General features: G+C 37.9%; 1 protein-coding gene across 1 annotated transcript in view; it reads left to right on the top strand.

The window, feature by feature from the left end:
• The window catches only part of CALCR (calcitonin receptor), a 261,291-nt gene that overhangs the window by 177,709 nt on the left and 64,337 nt on the right, over positions 1 to 19,245 (top strand). Inside the window, exon 6 of the mRNA XM_075922361.1 lies at positions 8,909 to 9,000. Within this exon, the coding sequence (XP_075778476.1) occupies positions 8,909 to 9,000 (92 nt within the window). The remainder of the gene's footprint in view (positions 1 to 8,908; positions 9,001 to 19,245) is intronic.

The following is a 19,245-nucleotide window of genomic DNA, read 5'->3' on the forward strand; positions in this document are numbered from 1 at the left end:
TTGTCGACAGAAGCTTTGTCGACAGTATCTATCGACAAAACTTCTGTCAACAAAACCCTGTAGTCTAGACGTACCCTAAGAGATCATAGACACACAGCAGATTCATTGTGCTTTTACATTATATTGTGCCATGCCAGTTAGGACTTGTTTCTGAGAGGTACAGAACAACCACGATACCAGTTCATTTCATTATGAGTTGTGTGTGCTCTGCAGTAGTCAATAGTCATTGTTGAATGGACTAGCTATACATTTTCTGGAAACATTTAGACCTTGATCTTGTAAAGACATGCCGATGTCTCTATGTGCACTGTTTGTAGCTCCACTGAAGTCAGTGAGGCTCCTCACTCTATGTAATCTTAAGTATATGCATAAATCTGTGAGACTAGTGCATTATTTTGGATCATATACTCACTATGAATTTGCCAAGAGAGGTGGAAATCAAAATGGATATAGAGCATAGAAAAAGTGAATCTAGAAAATGGTAAAATGATAAGTTCTCTAAAACCTTAAATATATTTTAATGCATAACACATTGAAACTAGAATGTTGTGTCTAGCAAATCGATGGGTTGAAATAAATTGTTAATGTATGTCAGTACATCAATGACTTCTGATTTCTTTTTTTTTTTCTGGTAGAAATGTAGCCGTGTTAGTCTGGGGTAACTGAAGCAAAATGCAGGACAATGTAGCACTTTAAAGACTAACAAGATGGTTTATTAGATGATGAGCTTTCGTGGGCCAGACCCACTTCCTCAGATCAAATAGTGGAAGAAAATAGTCACAACCATATATACCAAAGGATACAATTAAAAAAAATGAACACATATGAAAAGGACAAATCACATTTCAGAACAGGAGGCGTATGCGGGGGCGGGGGGAGGAGGAAGGAAGGTAAGTGTCTGTGAATTGATGATATTAGAGGTGGGGAGAGTGGGACGTCTGTGAGCTAATGGTATTAGAGGTGATAATTGGGGAAGCTATCTTGGTAATGGGTAAGATAGTTTGCGTATTTGTTCATTCCTTCCCGGAGAGTGTCAAATTTTAACATGAATGACAGTTCAGAGGATTCTCTTTCAAGTGCATATGTAAAAGGTCTTTGTAGCAGAATGCAGGTGATTAAGTCATTGAGAGAGTGTCCTTTCTGGTTAAAATGGCAAGAAACTGGTTTTTCTTTGTGATCTTGTCTGATATCTGTTTTGTGGGCATTAATCCTTTGGCGAAGTGTCTGAGATGTTTGTCCAATGTACATAGCAGACGGACACTTTCGGCACATGATAGCATAAATTATATTTATGCGCAGGAATATGTGTTCTTGATCTTATAACTCACTTGGTTAGGTCCAATAATGGTATCAGCAGAATGAATATGTGGACAAAGCTGGCAACGGGGTTTGTTGCAAGGGAAGGTACCAGGGTTGGTATTAGTGTGGTATGTCCTGTGGTTGTTGGTAAGAATCATCTTGAGGCTAGGTGGTTGTCTATAGGAGACTATGGGTCTGTCTCCCAGAGCCTCTTGGAGTATGGTATCCTGTTCCAGTATAGGCTGTAATTTATTGATAATGTGTTGGACGGGTTTAAGTTGGGGGTTGTAGGTGATGACAAGTGGTGTTCTATTGTTGGTTTTCTTGGGTCTGTCTTGAAGTAGATGGTTTCTAGGTATTCGTCTGGCTCTTTCAATTTGCTTTTTTATTTCTCCGGGTGGGTAGTTGAGGTTTATAAATGCTTGGTAGAGATCCTGAAGCTTCTGGTCTCTGTCAGTGGGATTAGAGCAGATGCGGAAAGTATCCGTCTGCTTTGTACATTGGACAAACATCTCAGACACTTCGCCAAAGGATTAATGCCCACAAAACAGATATCAGACAAGATCACAAAGAAAACCCAGTTTCTTGCCATTTTAACCAGAAAGGACACTCTCTCAATGACTTAATCACCTGCATTCTGCTACAAAGACCTTTTACATTTGCACTTGAAAAAGAATCCTCTGAACTGTCATTCATGTTAAAATTCGACACTCTCCGGGAAGGAATGAACAAATACGCAAACTATTTTACCCATTACCAAGATAGCTTCCCCAATTATCACCTCTAATACCAATAGCTCACAGACGTCCCACTCTCCCCACCTCTAATATCATCAATTCACAGACACTAACCTTCCTTCCTCCTCCCCCCCCTGCATTCCCCTCCTGTTCTGAAATGTGATTTGTCTTTTTCATATGTGTACATTTTTTTTAATTGTATCCTTTGGTATATATGGTTGTGACTATTTTCTTCCACTATTTGATCTGAGGAAGTGGGTCTGGCCCACGAAAGCTCATCATCTAATAAACCATCTTGTTAGTCTTTAAAGTGCTACATTGTCCTGCATTTTTTTTTCTGACACTTTTTTTCTTGACTTCAGATATCTTCATTTATTATGGGCCAATATGTATTTTATGGATTAACTTCAACTGCTTTTCTATCCTTCCCATCAATGGGATCATTTGTTGATTTTCTTTCATTAAAAAAGCAGTTAGAAAACTAAATTACACAAATAATTTCTAATACGATATAAAACCTTCCACTTACACAATACAGAACTGGTTCCAATTTACAAAGGATGATAGGAACTAAACATTTTTACCATCTGAGTGTAGTCATCTCATTCTATTATACAATGATCAGATAGCAACGTTATGGCATCCACCGTCTTCATAACTGACACACAGATTGTCAAATATGAAAAATATCCTTTGAAATAATGGCATAACTAAGCCAGGGAAAGGATTAGAGCTGACTGAACATATGAATGACCATCATACATGTGCAACCAGCACAGTATCCTGTCTTCTTACAGTGGCCAATGCCAAGTACTTCAGAAGAAATTAACAGAACAGGTAATCATCAAGTCAATCATCCTATGTCACCCATTCCCAGCATCTAACAAACAGAGGCGAGGGACACCAGCCTTGCCCATCCTGGCAAATATCCATTGATGGACCTGTCTCATTCTTTGCTGAACCCTGTTTAAGTCTTGTAATAAGCCTTCAAATATTTATACATATAATATTTGTACCCCTATGTGATCGTATTTTTAAAATTCTGTATCCATCCCTAGAGCTGGGCACTATGACTGGATAAAGAATTTGTGACCAATTAATATAACTAATTTTGCAATCATAATTTTTTCAGTGACTATTATTTTTACTTATTTACACAATGATAAGGAAGATACAGTTTAATATTTCATTTAAAGCTATTGCGACAAGCAACTCCACAGATGATGTATTTCTCCTGGGCTAGATTTTAGCATGTTTTTTTAAAAAAATAACAGTGAAACAACTCTGGCGCCCCCAGCTTTCAGAAGTAAAACTCATTGCCCTGCATTCCAGCCCTTTGAAAATAAATTAATATAAAGAGACTGTTCCTCTAGAAATTCCTACAAACCTGAATGCACTTAACGTTAACATGTAACTATTCCATTGAAATCAATGGGACTACTTGAGTGAGTGAAGTTGAGTATGTGCATAAATTGTTTGCATCATTAGGATGTTAACCTTGAGGAGAGAATTAAGAATATTGAACCAGAGGTGACAGACAAAGAGACAAGGGCCAAAAAATGTGAGGAGAAGCTTTAAGGAAATATAAATTTAGAGGAGTTTATGAAAATAAACACATTTCTGAAATCTGAGTGGAGCTCCAGGAAAATTTGATCACAGTACATAATTTATGATTCCTTGGGATTCTGGAAGGAAAAGAACCATAACCTCATTTGCTTTTGTTTTTTAAACAGCTACCTAAATGTCTGTGGTTATACTTAGTAATGGTCCAATACAGTGTATTGGAAAGATTTATTGGACTGATCTGAGATTATTTTTTTTTACCATAAAGAGCCATTGGTATAAAATGTGCTAACCTATGTGTGACAGAGTAACATAACTATTATAGTAATAGTACTAACTTGAGAGCCCAAAGCCATTGAATAAAAAGACTGTAAAAATGTCGTTTTTCTAGATATTGGCACAATGCTGAGACAAAAATGTAACTCTGTTACTCATTAAGCATGCCTTCCAGATGACGTATTTTAAATATAATTCAGCCAACGTGCAGATAAAATACAAAGGAAAATTGTTCATGTTAGATTCTTTCCACCTTTTCCAATTTTTTTTCTAGAGCAGGACTCCATCTCTACAGTTATGCCAAATTGTATGCTTATCTTTAATTCATGTGTTCCTAAACACAGATATGACTAATTTATAGACTTCTGTCCAGTCTATACTGAAAATCTCATTAGCTTTGGAGCAAGAAGTGTTATTTTCTAAGATTTTCATTAGCAAATTGTTCCTTCATATTAAAAAGTGTTGATAAAAGTGACCATAAAAATATTTCATACCAAAGACAAAAAGCTATATACAAAGCTTTATAAATCCTAAATGGAAGATGAGGTAGTACAAAATGGTATTTTTAGAAATACAGATTTAGAACATTTTAACATTTGAGCTGGTTTAATAGGTGATACCAGATATTCTGTATTTGTACGATACAACAGTCCATCAATCTACATGGCAAAGACTATCACAGTTGTGCAAATACACCATAAGTTGTATTATTTGTCCTTCCAATATATTCAGATTTGCCTTCATTTTTTTATTTTTAGAAATATGCATTGAACAAACTCACAGTTTGTTTTATGTTTTTTTCACAATGTTGTTGGTAACTTTGTGGTAATATGTTTAAAATGTCATAAGCCCTACATAGACCGTTTGAAAGGGGGGCCGGCTTTCAAGACAAACACACACAAACACACTTGGTACTTTCATTTGTATGTTAATAATCCTAGTGCTTTTTAGTTGGAAACCTAACACAGAAGACCACAGATTATCCATAAAATTCTTGGACTGCATGGGAGACTATTTTTTACTTCAGAAGGTTGAGAAAGCTACTGGGGAAAGCTGTTCTAGATTTGATTTTAACAAGTAGGAAGGAATTGGTTGAAAATTTAAAGTGGAAGGTAGCTTGGGTGAAAGTGATCATGAAAACGTAGTGTTCATGATTCTAAGGAATGATAGAAGAGAAAAAATAGAGCAAAATAGAGACAATGGATTTCGGGGAGGCAGATTTTAGTGAACTCATAGAGCTGTTAGGTAAGGTCCCATGGGAAGCAAGACTAAAAGGAAAAACAACTGAAGAGAGTTAGCAGCTTTTTAAAGGCACATTATTAAGGACCCAAAAGCAAATTACTCCACTGCATAGGAAAGATAGAAAGTAAGGCAGGAGACCATCTTGGCTTAACCAGGAGATCTTATATGAACTAAAAATGAAAAAGAAGTCCTATAAAAAGCAGAAACTAGGTCAAATTACAAAGGATGAATATAGGCAAATAACGCAAGTATGCAAAGGCAAGATTAGAAAGGCAAAAGTGCAAAATGAGCTCAATCCAGCTAAAGACATAAAGAGTAACAAGAAGACATTTTACAAATATATTAGAAGCAAGAGGGAGACCGAGGACAGAGTAGGCCCATTGTTCTGTGAAGAGGGAGAAATAACAACAGGAAACCTGGAAATGGCAGAGGTAGTTAATTACTTCTTTGTTTCGGTTTTTGTCCTGTTGGTGACAGGATGCCTAAAATAAAGAGAGGTAGTGTAAATGGGGTAAGTTTAGAAGTTAAAATAAAAAAAAGTAAAAAATTACTTTAAAAAGTTAGATGTCTGCAAGACACCAGGACCTGAGGAAATGCATCCCAGGATACTGAAGGAGTTGATAGAGGAGGTATCTGAGCCTTTAGCTATCATCTTTGAAAAATCAGGAGAAGTCAAGAGAGATTCCAGAAGACAGTAAAAGGGCAAATACAGTGCCCATCTATGAAAAGGGAAATAAGAACAACCAACAAGGAAACTACAGACCAGTCAGTTTAACTTCTGTGGTAGGAAAGATAAAGGAGTAATTAATTAAGAAATTCAACTGCAAACTTCTGGAAGGTAAGAAGGTGATATCTAACAGCCAGCACATGGATTTGTAAAAAACAATCATGTCAAACCAAACTGATAGCTTTCTTTGATAGTATAAGTCTTGTGGATAAGGGAGACACAGTGGATATGGTATACTACCTAAACTTCAGTAAAGCATTTTATATGGTCTCGCATGACATTCTTATCAATGAACTAGGGAAATAGAACCTAGATGAGGCTACTATAAGGTGGGTGCATAACTGGCTGTTCTCACAGAGTAGTTATTAATGATTTGCAGTCATGCTGAAAGGGCATAAAAATGGGGTTCTGCAGGGCTCTGGTTTGGGACTGGTTCTGTTCAATATATTCATCAATGATTTAGATACTGGCATAGAGAATATGCTATTTAAGTTTGCAGATCATAACAAGCTGGGAGGGGTTGCAACTGCTTTGGAGGATAGGATCATAATTCAAAATGATCTGGACAAAATGGAGAAATGATCTGAGCTAAATGGGATGAAGTTTAATAAGGAGACATGCAAAGTACTCTACTTAGGAAGGAGCAACCAGTTTCACACATACAGAATGGGATGTGGCTGTCTAGGAAGGAGTACTGCACAAATGGATCTAGGGGTCATAGTAAACCACAAGTTAAATTTGAGTCAACATTGTGGCACAATTGCAAAAAAACCAAATGTGATTCTGGGATGCATTAACAGGACTGTTGTGAGCAAGACACGAGAAGTCATTCTTCCGCTCTACTCTGCGCTGATGAGGCCTCAGTTGGAGTATTATGTCCAGTTCTGGGCACCACATTTCCAAAAAGATGTGGAAAAATTGGGGAAGGTCCAGAGAAGAGCAACAAGAATGATTAAAGACCTAGAAAACATGAGCTATGAGGAAAGACTGAAAGAATTGGGCTCGTTTAGTTTAGAAAAGAGAAGACTGAGAGGGGACATGATAGCGGTTTTCATGTATCTAAAAGCGGAGGAGGGAGAAAAATTGTTCTCTTTGGCTTCTAAGGATAAGACAAGAAGCAATGGGCTTAAATTGCAGCAAGGGAAGTTTAGATTGGACATTAGGAAAAATGTCCTGTCAGGGTGGTTAAACACTGGAATACACTGCCTAGGCAGGTTGTGGAATCTCCATCACTGAATATTTTCAAGAGCAGGTTAGACAGACATTTATCAGGCATAATATAGGTCCTATTGTGAGGGCAGGGGATTGGACTCTTGAGGTCCCTTCCAGGTCTAGTATTCTATGATTGTATGATTCCTTTTTTTAGCGGGCTTATAGCAGTTTTGGCATGTAAGAATGGCAACAAATCAAAAAGTTTAGGGATGGTTTCTATGTTAACTAAGTTCTGGCTATGAAGATGTGCTAACTAAGAAATACCTAACAGCAACAGCATAACTTCAGCAAACAGTCAAGGAATGACAAGGAACATACATGACAAAATTATATTTTAATCAGATAGTCAAGAAAGTTGTTTTGTCCTCATCATATCCTCCCCTCATCTGGAGTTTCTCTCATCACCAGGGCTGCTAGTTTAGCATTTGCCATATTGTGGCTGGCCACTGTGTAGGAGCATAAAGACGAGGAAGGTTCCTTGTACTTTTGCCACTGTATGTAGAAGCAATCAAACTCTGAGTCTATAAGGCCAGATGGGCTGATTCTTATTTACACTGTGCCCACTATACAGTACTCTGGTACCAATAATCTGGCTAATAATCTGCTCCTATGGGCAGAATTGTTGAAAGTGACTGTGGTGTAAACAAAGATAAAAAGAAGAAAGAGAATCCTAGGCAGCAAATGGCAGCAGGACTTGAAACCATAACTGTAAAATGGCGAGAATATCAAGTAGTTTAAAAAATATACCTGCACCATGAAGAACTAATTTTTCAAGATTTTTTAAAAATTAAGCTGCAAAATTTGTGTTCATAACTCCCACAAATTCAGAATCACGCGAAGCACGACTGAAGAAAGCTAGATAATTAGAAGCTAGCTAGATGCTAATGGGAGATGAGTTGTTGGATTGTTTTTGAAACAGTTCTTCCCACATTGCCAGAAACATAGTAGGAAAAGGGAGGGTGGAGGAGCAGAGGTGAATATGAAAACAATGGTTAACATACTGGTACAGTACTTAAACATTTTGTGGAGGAGGACATTCCTTTTTTAAATAATTCATTTCATTATTTAAAATGAAAAAATAAAAAGGAAAACTTCTTGTGTGCAACAAAAGAACTAATGAAGCATCTGCAAAAAGAAAGTAAACCTAGTAGAGCAGCAAATCCATGATTTTTTCAAAGTACGCTACTAATATATCAATTCATCCATTAAAGAAGGTACTAGTGGAACCTTCCCAAGTGTTAGTTTCCATAAATCATTTTATAACTTAAGGACACTCAAGAGGGTTTGGCCAAGAACAAATGTGACATTTGAATAGTGCATTCTATAGATGCATAAGATAAATTGATAGCAAATGAAACATGAATAAGCCTATTTTATATTTTGATGATATTGGCCAGGTGTCTGTTTCTCCTGCCACCACACTTTTATATAAATAACTTTTGATTGGTGTAACTCCTGTTGACCAGCCAGTTACATTAGGCTTACACTAGTCTGAGAGTAAAATTTGTCCCAGTCACTTACTCGTTCATACTGGTATAAGTGAGAGGAGACTCTGGCATGGGAGGTTTAATCAACACAATTTTTTTCCAAAGGATTTTTGAAGAATTTTTGTTTGTTTGTTTTAAGTGTTATTTGCATTATGGATCTATTTTCTTTAAAAAAAAACACTTAATCTCATCTCTTTACTTTTAGTCATGCCTTTCAATGCATTGTGAATGTTTCAGGAGTATCTCAAATAACCTTCTGATTAAAAAGAAATCAAAATTGGTTGGTTAGTTTTGCAAATTCTTGTTCACAGTAAGAACTAAATTGCTCCTTGCTAGTGTGTCATGTTTTCTGTTTTTTATTCCAGATGGCATATATACTTTATTATATGGCTATAGTAGGCCATGCTTTGTCTATAACTTCGCTGTTGATTTCCCTAGGGATTTTCTTCTATTTCAAGTAAGTATTTCTTTTAGCTTCTGGTTTTTTTTCTTCTCTGACATATTACCAAATGTTAGAAGGGTTTGTGGGAATATAGAGGGACTTGACAGTTATGCTCACTTCTCCTTATTATTCTTCCTGATAACACAGGAAGAAATGTATTGGCCCAAATCTTGTGCTAACTAACCTTGAAGAATCTGACTCCAGGAGGATCTCTCAAATATACAGATTTCTTTCAGTAAATATAGTCTGGATCCTTCACTACTATCCTCTCTCTGATTCTTACTGATTCACCAGTTGTCTTTTGCCCCTTAGAGTATGCTGTTAGTTATTGTAATACCAAAGGATCCAACTGGTTTATAATGTGGGATCCACCACTCTCTAACCTCAATTTTATCATACTTCTCATCAATTGCTAATCTAAACCAGTGATTTCAATGGGTGTTCCTAGAGCAGAAATCCAGAGAACATGAAAAAATGTACATAGGGTGTAGACATCCTCTGAATTTCACTGGAGGTTAAAAAGTGAAATCCTGTGGCAGGAGTTTGAAAGGGTCTGGATCACCTGATGTTCATAAAAATATTTGTAACTGCTGAATAGCAGCTTAATCGGGAGAATCAATGTTTTCACTGCTTTTGGAGAAAGAACACTACTGGAGGGTATTTAAACTGTTAAAAATGATGTTTTATAGGTGGGGTGATGACTGTTTCTCTTGACTGAAAACAGCAAACTTGGGTCTGTCCTCAAACAGCCCTATACAATTACCACTGAAATTGATGAAAATTGTAACTATATGTCAGCTTCACAGAGCAAGTCTGGAATACAGTTTTGTTATGGAGTATTTCTGTTGAAGTAGCAGGGGGCTCTCCCAGGTTCAATTCTTCCTTTCAATATATATTCACACTTTCTATCAACTTCAGAGGGAGTCATCTAGGGCAATTTATGGACCGAATTGAGCCTGCTGTTTTTAGTAAAGAGAAATGGTTGTCACCTTTACTATAAAACAACATTTTTAACAGTTTAAGTATCCCCTCCCCCTGTACTGTTCTTACTCTAAACACAATGAAAACGGAAGTATCCCAGATACCAATGTATGGTAACTCTTGGTCAATGATGATGCATATGTGGAGGGGGGGAGGGGAGGTGGTGAGAGAGAAAGACAATGTATGTTTGCAGGCAAAGGCAAATAATGAGGAAAATGTTCAAATCTACAGATGAATCATTGGATAAGGTCCTCAAATGGGGTATATCTGCATTCCTTTCACTGGAGTTATGCTGATTTGCACCAGACACAGTATTCTTAAGCATGTTGCTTTCATCATACTATATAATAAACTAAACCTAGAGCACTGGTAGTGCTGTGTTGATCTTTTGCCCCTTAGAGTATGCTATCAGTGCTCTGTTGATCGTACGATAAGTTCTGCACTAGTCTGTAATTTGATAAAACAGAAGGAATGACACATAAGTTTTTCAAAGCATCTGGGGTTAGGTACCAGGTCCACAGCTGGTTTTATACCAATCAACAGCAGATGAGGATCCATTCTCAGAACTCTAACTCACAAATTGGGAAAAATGCACTGTCAATTCAACACAATCAAGACTAATTGAAAGAAAATTGCAAATTTGTAAGATTATTTATTTTTTTCCAAATCTGCATGATAAAAAGTGACTCAAAAACACTTTCTTCACTCCAAGCCACAACAAAAAGAGCAATTTTAAAAGTATGTCCGCATCAGAAAAAATAATATGCACAATTGTATCCTATGGAATTTCACTTCCAGAATAAGTTTCCATCTTTCAAGAGCCGAACAGAAAGAAAGCAACATCAAACCAATTAAACTAATTGCAAAACATAGACTGAGAAGATTTCAAGAGTATGAAGAACAGAAAATATGCCCATCTTTCTGTTTTAAAAGGTTCTTGTACAATGCAATTACTGCAAAGAATAATTGCACATAATGACAATCAGTAGTAATTAAAAATCTGCCAGCTTTTTATTATAAATCTATATTTATTTGGAGATGATAATTTAGCCTTAAAAATTAACCTCAGACTAAACAAGCCATCTGTTAAAAGTCTCAGAGGGATAGCTGTGTTAGTCTGTAACTTTAAAAAAACAAAAACAAAAAAACTAGTAGTCCTGTAGCACCTTAGAGACTAATTAACAAATAAATAAGTAAATATATATTTATACTTCCTCTGCTTATCCATGAAAGCTCATGATAACATTATATATATATATATATATATATATATATATATATATATATATAGTTGTTAGTATCTAAAGTGCTATAGGACTACTCATTTTAAAAGCCATCTGTTATTTATGCTGTTGCACAAACAAGGGTGATTTGGTGTGACAAGATGCAAAATGAGTTTCAAATGTTTAGTACTGGAAAGTGATTGAAAGCCAATTTAGAGGCATTCAAAGAGGGTATGTTAGGAGAGTAGGCCAAAAAAACGGGGAGGGGAAATTTTGCCCTCTGAATCTCTGCCAAAGAAAATCAGGCTGAAGAAGAGATGGCAGTTAATGGTGGGGAGGTTTTTTGGAAGAGTTCTAGAAAGATATAGCAGTTTTATTTGTGGGAGAGAGAGAGACACCATGGGTACATCTACATTGCACGCTTATTTCGAAATAAGCTGTTCTGGAATAGTTATTCTAAAATATCTTATTTTGAAATAGCACGTCTACGCTTAGGGAAGCCTCAAAATTAGTCCAAGGCAGGCTTCCCCCTAATGTAGACGTGCTATCTCGATTTAGAGCCCAAGGGGCAGAATAACTTAGAATGGCCCTGGTGAGGGGCTATTTCAAAATTGCAGCAATGGAGCATCTACACATACCTTATTTCGAAATAGTTTATGTTCTTATGTTCTTATAAAATAGCTATTTCAGAATAGGTTTTATTCCTCATAGAATGAGGTTTACAGATTTTGGAATAAGCTGTCCATTATTTCAAAATTATTTCAAAGTAACGGAATGGCTATGTAGACACTTGCATAGTTATTTCGAAATAACACTGCAGTATCGATGCACACCAAGAGGCCCACCCCAGAGATTGATGGCAGGGATTTGAAACATATGGTTAAGGCAGCAATAATTTAACACAGTTTAAATATCTAATCTATGTCCTTTAACTTTGTTTATGGATTCCGGACAGTTTGATTAAGGATACACACATTATAAGGATAGATGTTAGAGGTGTACAAGAGAAAAAACTTTATTTCTTTTAGATAAAATTATGTCCAATGTGTTAATTTTGCTTGCATTTCTTTGGTCCAAATTTCATCTGCATATTATTGGCAATATCCTAAGGGTACAGGCCAGCTACTCAACTATTGTAAATCAACTTATCATCTTTGACATCTTTGGATCTATGCCACTAGCTAAGAATATGGTCCTGTGTCTAATAGACATATTTATAGAATTATACAGATGTATAAAGGGGGGAAAAAACATTTTGTTTGAATTTGAGAATTTTTAGCAAAAAACTCCAAAGTGTAACTTTGAATTTGTTTATAGCATTCATACAAAGGAATTAAAAGAAATTGGAGAATGGGCATAGATATGAAAACTGTATTTACAATGAGAAAAATTGCTCAATGTTTTGTACACTCTATTGGCACCTTAGTAATAGGGCAAGATTCCTCTCTCTCTCCCTCTCACACAGTTTTGAACAGTGGCTCATTAGAAGGTCAGGACTATATTTGCCTGTTCTTTCAATTTCTAATGCAGTTTCACAAAATTCTGTTCTCCCATCACCTTTTTTTAATGCCTCAGTCTGATTCTGTGAACATAGGAGTCTCCTGCTGTGTCAGACAACCTCATGCTGTGCTTTGTTCAACTTGACTATCTTTAGTTTAGTTTATTTCAAAGGGTCTATTCCCAGTAGTAAAGTTAAGCGTGCATGCACACCCTATTTGCGGAATCAAGGCCTTAATGAACAACTGAAATAGAATTAGTCTTTCCAATATCCTCAGATGAGGTGGGTGATATCATTTTGTGCCCAGTAAATTTTTGACAGTTTTGCGAGACTGCACTAACCTATATGTGAGTTGTAGGAGTGGGACATTTAGTGTGTTTTGTTTTAAATTGATTTGCCAGCAAAATGACTCAACACTGAACATAGACTCTTCACTCACCATACCGCTAGGACTGCAAATTGCTTTCATTGTTTGCTTCTTTTCTTTTCTGCCCTAACGACAACTGTAATTATCCTGCCATATGTAGGAGTGAACTTCAGTGTTCCAACCCCCACAAGTGCATGTTCATTTATATAACATACTAACTAAAATCAAATTCCAATATTATATGATGAGGCCTTTTCATTTTAGACTCCAGGATGCACCATTTCATATAGAAATCCCCAAATCCTATCTTTACCCATGGAACTAAGTCCACTGAAGTTCTTACTCACGTAAGTAAGATATACACAGGATTCACTTCCAATAGAAAACATCCAACAATGTCAAATTATTTAATTATCTCAGTGAGAGGAAAATGACATGATTTACATACACTGCTCTCAATTTCTCTGTAATTTTTATGTATCCCAGTATTTCTAACTAAAAATGAAATCCATAATCTGCCCATTGGAGAAGCAAATCTAACTTGAATCACCAACTTGATTTTGCCAGGTCTTCTTAACCATAGTAATAAATCTGTGATCTTCAAAGACTCTTTCCTTCTGCCCACCATGATATGTTATGCACGATCTCATCCTTCATTTGTGCCTTGTCTTCAACAAGAGTTTACCATCCTATATGAAGGACTGGTTCATGAGACCCCAATTCTCATCAGTGTTCCTATTTCCAAAGATAGTGGTTATCTGAACTAAAATTCCAATTTTGAAAACACAAAATTTTGTTGATTTCTTTATCTCACTCATCTAATTTAAAGCAAAGCATATTTCAGTACACTAGTTCAATTATTTCATTCTGTGAGCCACGAGGATGAGAAATCATAGAAAATCATACAGGGTTTTGTTTTCAAACCTGGATATTTGAATGTTAAAATCTTCTAGGATTCTTGTGCTGCTCTCTAAATAAACCACATGTGCTTTTATTCTTTTTGTCAGAAGTTCACTAGCTAAAAGAGACCTAAAAGTTCTTAGACCAAAAAATTGGCCAATTTTGAGCCTGTTCTATTGTGCTTGGGGGAAGACTTACACGTTCATCCATTTTTATTTTTAAAGCCATAGCCACTGTATCAGTGAACCCTGCAGGTTCTCCATACACATTTTTTCTCAAGTCTGCATGAACAGCAGTAACTCATGTACAAACACCATGGCCCAGAACCACAACTTTGTCAGAGTTTTCTTAAGCCACCTTCCACGAGGAGTAACGGTAGTTCGGAATAGGAAGCCTAATCCGAACTACCTAGTCCGTGCCACGTGTAGTCGTGGGCACGGAGTCCGAACTAGCGGACATTTAAAAATGGCGGCGCCCGGCAAGATGCAAATGAAGCCCGGGAAATTCAAATCCCGGGCTTCATTTGCAAGTTCAGTTGCCTACATTAACCACCCTAGTTCGAACTAGGGTGGTAGTGTAGACATACCCTCATATCCCTACTCCTGCTCCCCAGCACTTCCAGGGGCTAGTCTGGGAACTTTTATAAGACTCAGGACTAGTTTAAATTATGCAGAGTTGCCACAGGCCTAAAGAGGCCACTCCACAGCTGGCTCTAGGGAAAAAGAAGTGTGCTCTGACCACAGTACCTCACTCTCTGAGACTTCTCCTATAGCAGAGCCAGTAGAGTGAGATGTCTAAAGCCAGCTGTGTCACCTGGGGATTCTCACACATCAGGGAAATCCCTAGCTGATATAAATCAGCTTTTCAGCCTGTTTGTGCCATTGGAGCAATGCAAAGGTGCTGAAGCCTGTTCCAGATAGGGCCATGTGTCCTTCATTCTGTGCTGACATCAGCTGATGCAAAATCAAAGCTGATTTGTGTGCCAGGACTTTATATAAATATAAATTACTAGAAGATTTTCCTGGTATTGCTTGGGTCCGTTACTGAAATAGTTTTTGTTTTTCTTGATTTAAATCATTGCTCTGGGGTGAGGCTGGGGATGAGGGGTTCACTATCTGTCCATTGGCTGGGGGACAGACAGACATATAAACACACAGACAGACAAACTCTCTCAAACCCCAATAGGGTTATAGCTGACCTGGTCCCTACCTCTGGCCCCTAGTTACGCCCCGTGATCGTTATGCAGCATAACTGTGCCTGCTATCAGATTCCCTCTTTTCCTATTTATGAGGAACAATCATATTCCAGGCACATCCCATTGTCCTGGCACAACCAAATCCTGACCTTGCTTTAAGTTATGATAAGAGGAAGATGCATACCAAATTTGGTAGCCCTAGCTTCTTACCATTTAGGATTAATTCTTGAACAAACAGACTCAGACTGACAAATAAACAGACAGGTAGATACACCAACTCTCTCAAATATATAGTACATTGTTAGTCATATGCTCATTCCTCCATTTTCTTCTTTTCAAAAATATGGTGGAAAATCGCTGTCTGTTTAAAAAGCAAAATTATCAGGAAAGAAGAAAATGTGTACAAACAATGGAGAGTAATACAATACAAAAGAAAACTATAAACATCGTTTAATAAGGTCTTTTAAGTACACTAAGCACTGTCCTTGAGCAAAACATCATTCTCTTCAATGGAGCATTGTCTTAATGTGCCCCTTGAAATTACCCAGGGACAAGTAATCTTTCTTTTTTTTACATTAACTATTTAGCGCACTTCAGGAATGTAATGCTACATCTAATTGTAAATGTCGTGCTTCTACACTACTACCCCCGGAGTTATTAGTCACCATTAAAGACCACATTTGGTAACAGTTACCTTACAGTGGTATTCACCATTGCCTCAGTTTTACCCTTCACTTAGGATTTCTCTACACTTACTAGTAGACTAGCACGGCTACAATCAATGCTGTGAGTGTTGATTTAATAGGTCTATGGAAGTCCCCTCAATCGATGACTGAGCTCTCTCTGGTCAATTCCAGTAATCCACCACTGCAAGAAGAGTAAGGGAAGTCAACGGGAGAGCATTTCCTGTAGATGAAGTACAGTATAGACACTGCTTTAAGTCAGTCTAAGCTACATCAATTCCAGATACATTATTCATGTACTGGAGTAGCATAACTTAGTAGTATAGATAGTAGTATAGATACGGCCTTAGAAAAGATGACATTTCTAGTACTTGAGTAGTTTCAGTGGGCACAGGTTGATCTGTGTAGTTTCTACTGCAGCTGTGTTTGATTAACTGTTTTTTGTTTTGGGATGCTTTTTGTGATGATGTGTGCATTGGTAAAAAAGTAACAAATCATCAAATCCATCAAGATATGGATAGAAGAAGCAGCATTTCTAACGCCTAGGGCAAGGGACATGGAATCAGGACTCCTTGTTTCCAATTATAGTTCTTTGAGTGACCTAGTTTTCAGACTTTGCATATTCATCTGACTTCTCCATGCTGGTATAGTCATCTCTCAGATGTGTATTTAGCTAGCTCACAGAAGTGCCTTGAGCCTCAATTAATTAGTGTTTGTGAAGTGATTCAAGATCCTTGGATGAAGTGTACTACAGGGTAAGTGCAAAGCATTAATGCCATCTGGAATCTCCATAAGTTACTTCGCCACTGAGAATCAGTTTTAAGTCACAGATATGTTCATTAAAATTATCATAATTAGAAAACAGAAAGGGGCATCTCATAAATTCTTCAGAACTAGTCAAAATACAACTAGTACAGCAGGCAGCTGCCAGCCTATTGTGTAAAAAAGAATCCCCTGAAAACTTTACTGGTTATATATCCTTTTTTCCACTGAAGGCCTTTGGGTGCATGGAAAAGAGTATAACATTATTTTTTTCCGAAATGCTACCTTTAATCATGTTTTTATGCTTAGACACACATGATAGGTGGTTTGAACTATGCTAGAGAAAAGGACAGGAAGACAATAAGAGAGTCGCACCAGAAATGTGGATTGAAGGACTAGAGCCCTTGGCTTTAGGCACTGCAGCAGAACAGCTTGCAAGTTTGGCTATTAAGTGAACATGAGCTCAAATACCCTTACACATCCACAGTCCCTCAATGCCAGAGACCCTTTTTCCTGACTTTGGGTTTTAAGGTACATAACTATATGGTGTCTTCAATAGTGCAATGATTGCACTACATGAAAAGATGTAGTGTCATAGTGACAGGTACCATATTTACCATTGTGGGGTGAGCCTGGGAGCCATCAAGGAGAGTTTTCTAACCCTGGGCCAGATGACAGATGTGGTACTCTTTGCACACACTTGTGAGCCTCCTGTGCAATCCACATTCATTCCAATGAGCTTACCCCCCCCCCCCCAAGAAGTCCCTGAGGCCTGGCTTTGTAAAGGTGCTTGTGTAACCCAGGCACCTATGGGGTATGGCTCACTGTCCCATGTAGACCACTTACAGAGAGAAAGAATGAGTGTGCGCTCCAGCTTTAGCTGAGAGGCAGCTGGCTTTTAGCTCAAGCTGTAAAGGCTCATGCATTAAGCTCCAGGGATCCCACATTTGGTTCTGCCTGTCAGTGTTACACTTGCAAGCCATTGAAGGAAATGACATCACACTCTTTCCCACACACTAGCACAGAGGAGTGTACAGCAGCAGAGTTAGTATTTCAGTGCACTCGCTCCCCATCTCAACATCATGCGACTCACTGCTCCTTTTTATTGATTGTGTCATCTAGACCCGGTTCACACTTGGAGCTGTTGCTCCTGACAATGGCACCCCAGGAATCACTAACAGTAATCTGGAGTTAGATCTATTAGAGTCTGTTTGCCTTTTCTTTTTAGACAGAGCATTCTGGATGCACACCTATAGCATGTGTATATGTGCATACATCTCCCCACTCACACACACACAAACATGTATGCAGACAGACAGACACAGCAGTGAATTTTAAAGGGAAGTTTGCCATCTGTTCAGATGGCTCCTTGTAGCATGCAGAGTAAGTGTTCTCTGTGCTACTGTTAGCCATTTACTTGATTCACTTGTGTTGTTCATTTACCTGGCATCTTTGCCTGCTCGCTTTCAGTTATCATACGTCCCACCAAGGTTAGTTCTTCATAGTAAAGACAAGCTGAGGAAGTGGTGTTTGGGTTCAGAGGTGATTTAGTTTTTGGCTTAGAGACGTAATTACATAGTCGATTAACTGATTAACCGATAAGCAAAAGCTTACTGGTTAAAAGTATAGACTACATGCATTCCTTCCCCCCACCCTCACCAGTAAATATTTTAGCTGCAGCTCTGCATTTAAAGTGTATTAGGTTAGTTCTGGTTCATGCCGGGGGTGGGGGAGGTGGGAGCTCAGCCCTCCCCCCAGACAGGGGCTGCAGCCCCCTGTCTGTATCAGAGGCAGCAGCACTGGACAATATGCAGCCAGTCCATGAGGGGAGCTGTTTTTAGAACTGGTTCCCCTCACAGACCAACTCCGACCTGGCACCTTTGATACAGAAGCAGCAGCATGGAGTGGCAGGGGCTTCCTCAGGAGTGGGGCCAGACAGCACCATCTCCTGGCCCCACTCTGGGGACTATAGAATAGTCAAGTAACCAATAAGAATTCATGAGGTTAATCGACTATTCAATTAACTGATATTTTACAACCCTGTTTTGGCTAAAGATCAGGTCTGATGCCAAATCAATGCTATGGTAGCAATTTGCTGGTACAGAAATACTATGAGCTGTTCTTGTGAGTTTTTTGCTCTAAATGGTAGAAATCCTGAAAAAAGCAGCACATTTTATAAGCTTTCAGCCACATCTGAACAAGAAAATAGGTCTATTCTGGTGTGTGATATGAGCTGGCATTAAAAACGTGCAGGATGCAAACCCAAATCTCCCTGAAATTGAAGAAGATTCCAGTCCAAGGTTCCCACCCTGACTCATTACTAATTCCTAAAGTATCAACTAATTTGTATCTGAATGTTTGAGATATTCTGTTTCCAAAAAGCAGTTCCTTCTAAAACAGTATTCCTTCTGTTCTGAATTTGCATTCATGCACATCTGCAATAATTATTAGGGTTCTGCTTCATCACTTAACATTTCTGGTGCTGTGAAAAAAACAGCCTCTAGGGTACTAAATCCATGCTGATAGTTCCTCACCGCATGGTTTGGAAAGCATGTTATGTTAAACAGGTGTAAAAATTGTAAAAAACAAAACAACTTTGCTGTGTCCTGTGGCTGCAATGTTAGGCATGTGTTTTCTGACTGTCTGTTGCC

This window comes from Pelodiscus sinensis, chromosome 2 (genome assembly GCF_049634645.1).
Source record: "Pelodiscus sinensis isolate JC-2024 chromosome 2, ASM4963464v1, whole genome shotgun sequence".
NCBI lineage: Eukaryota > Metazoa > Chordata > Testudines > Trionychidae > Pelodiscus > Pelodiscus sinensis.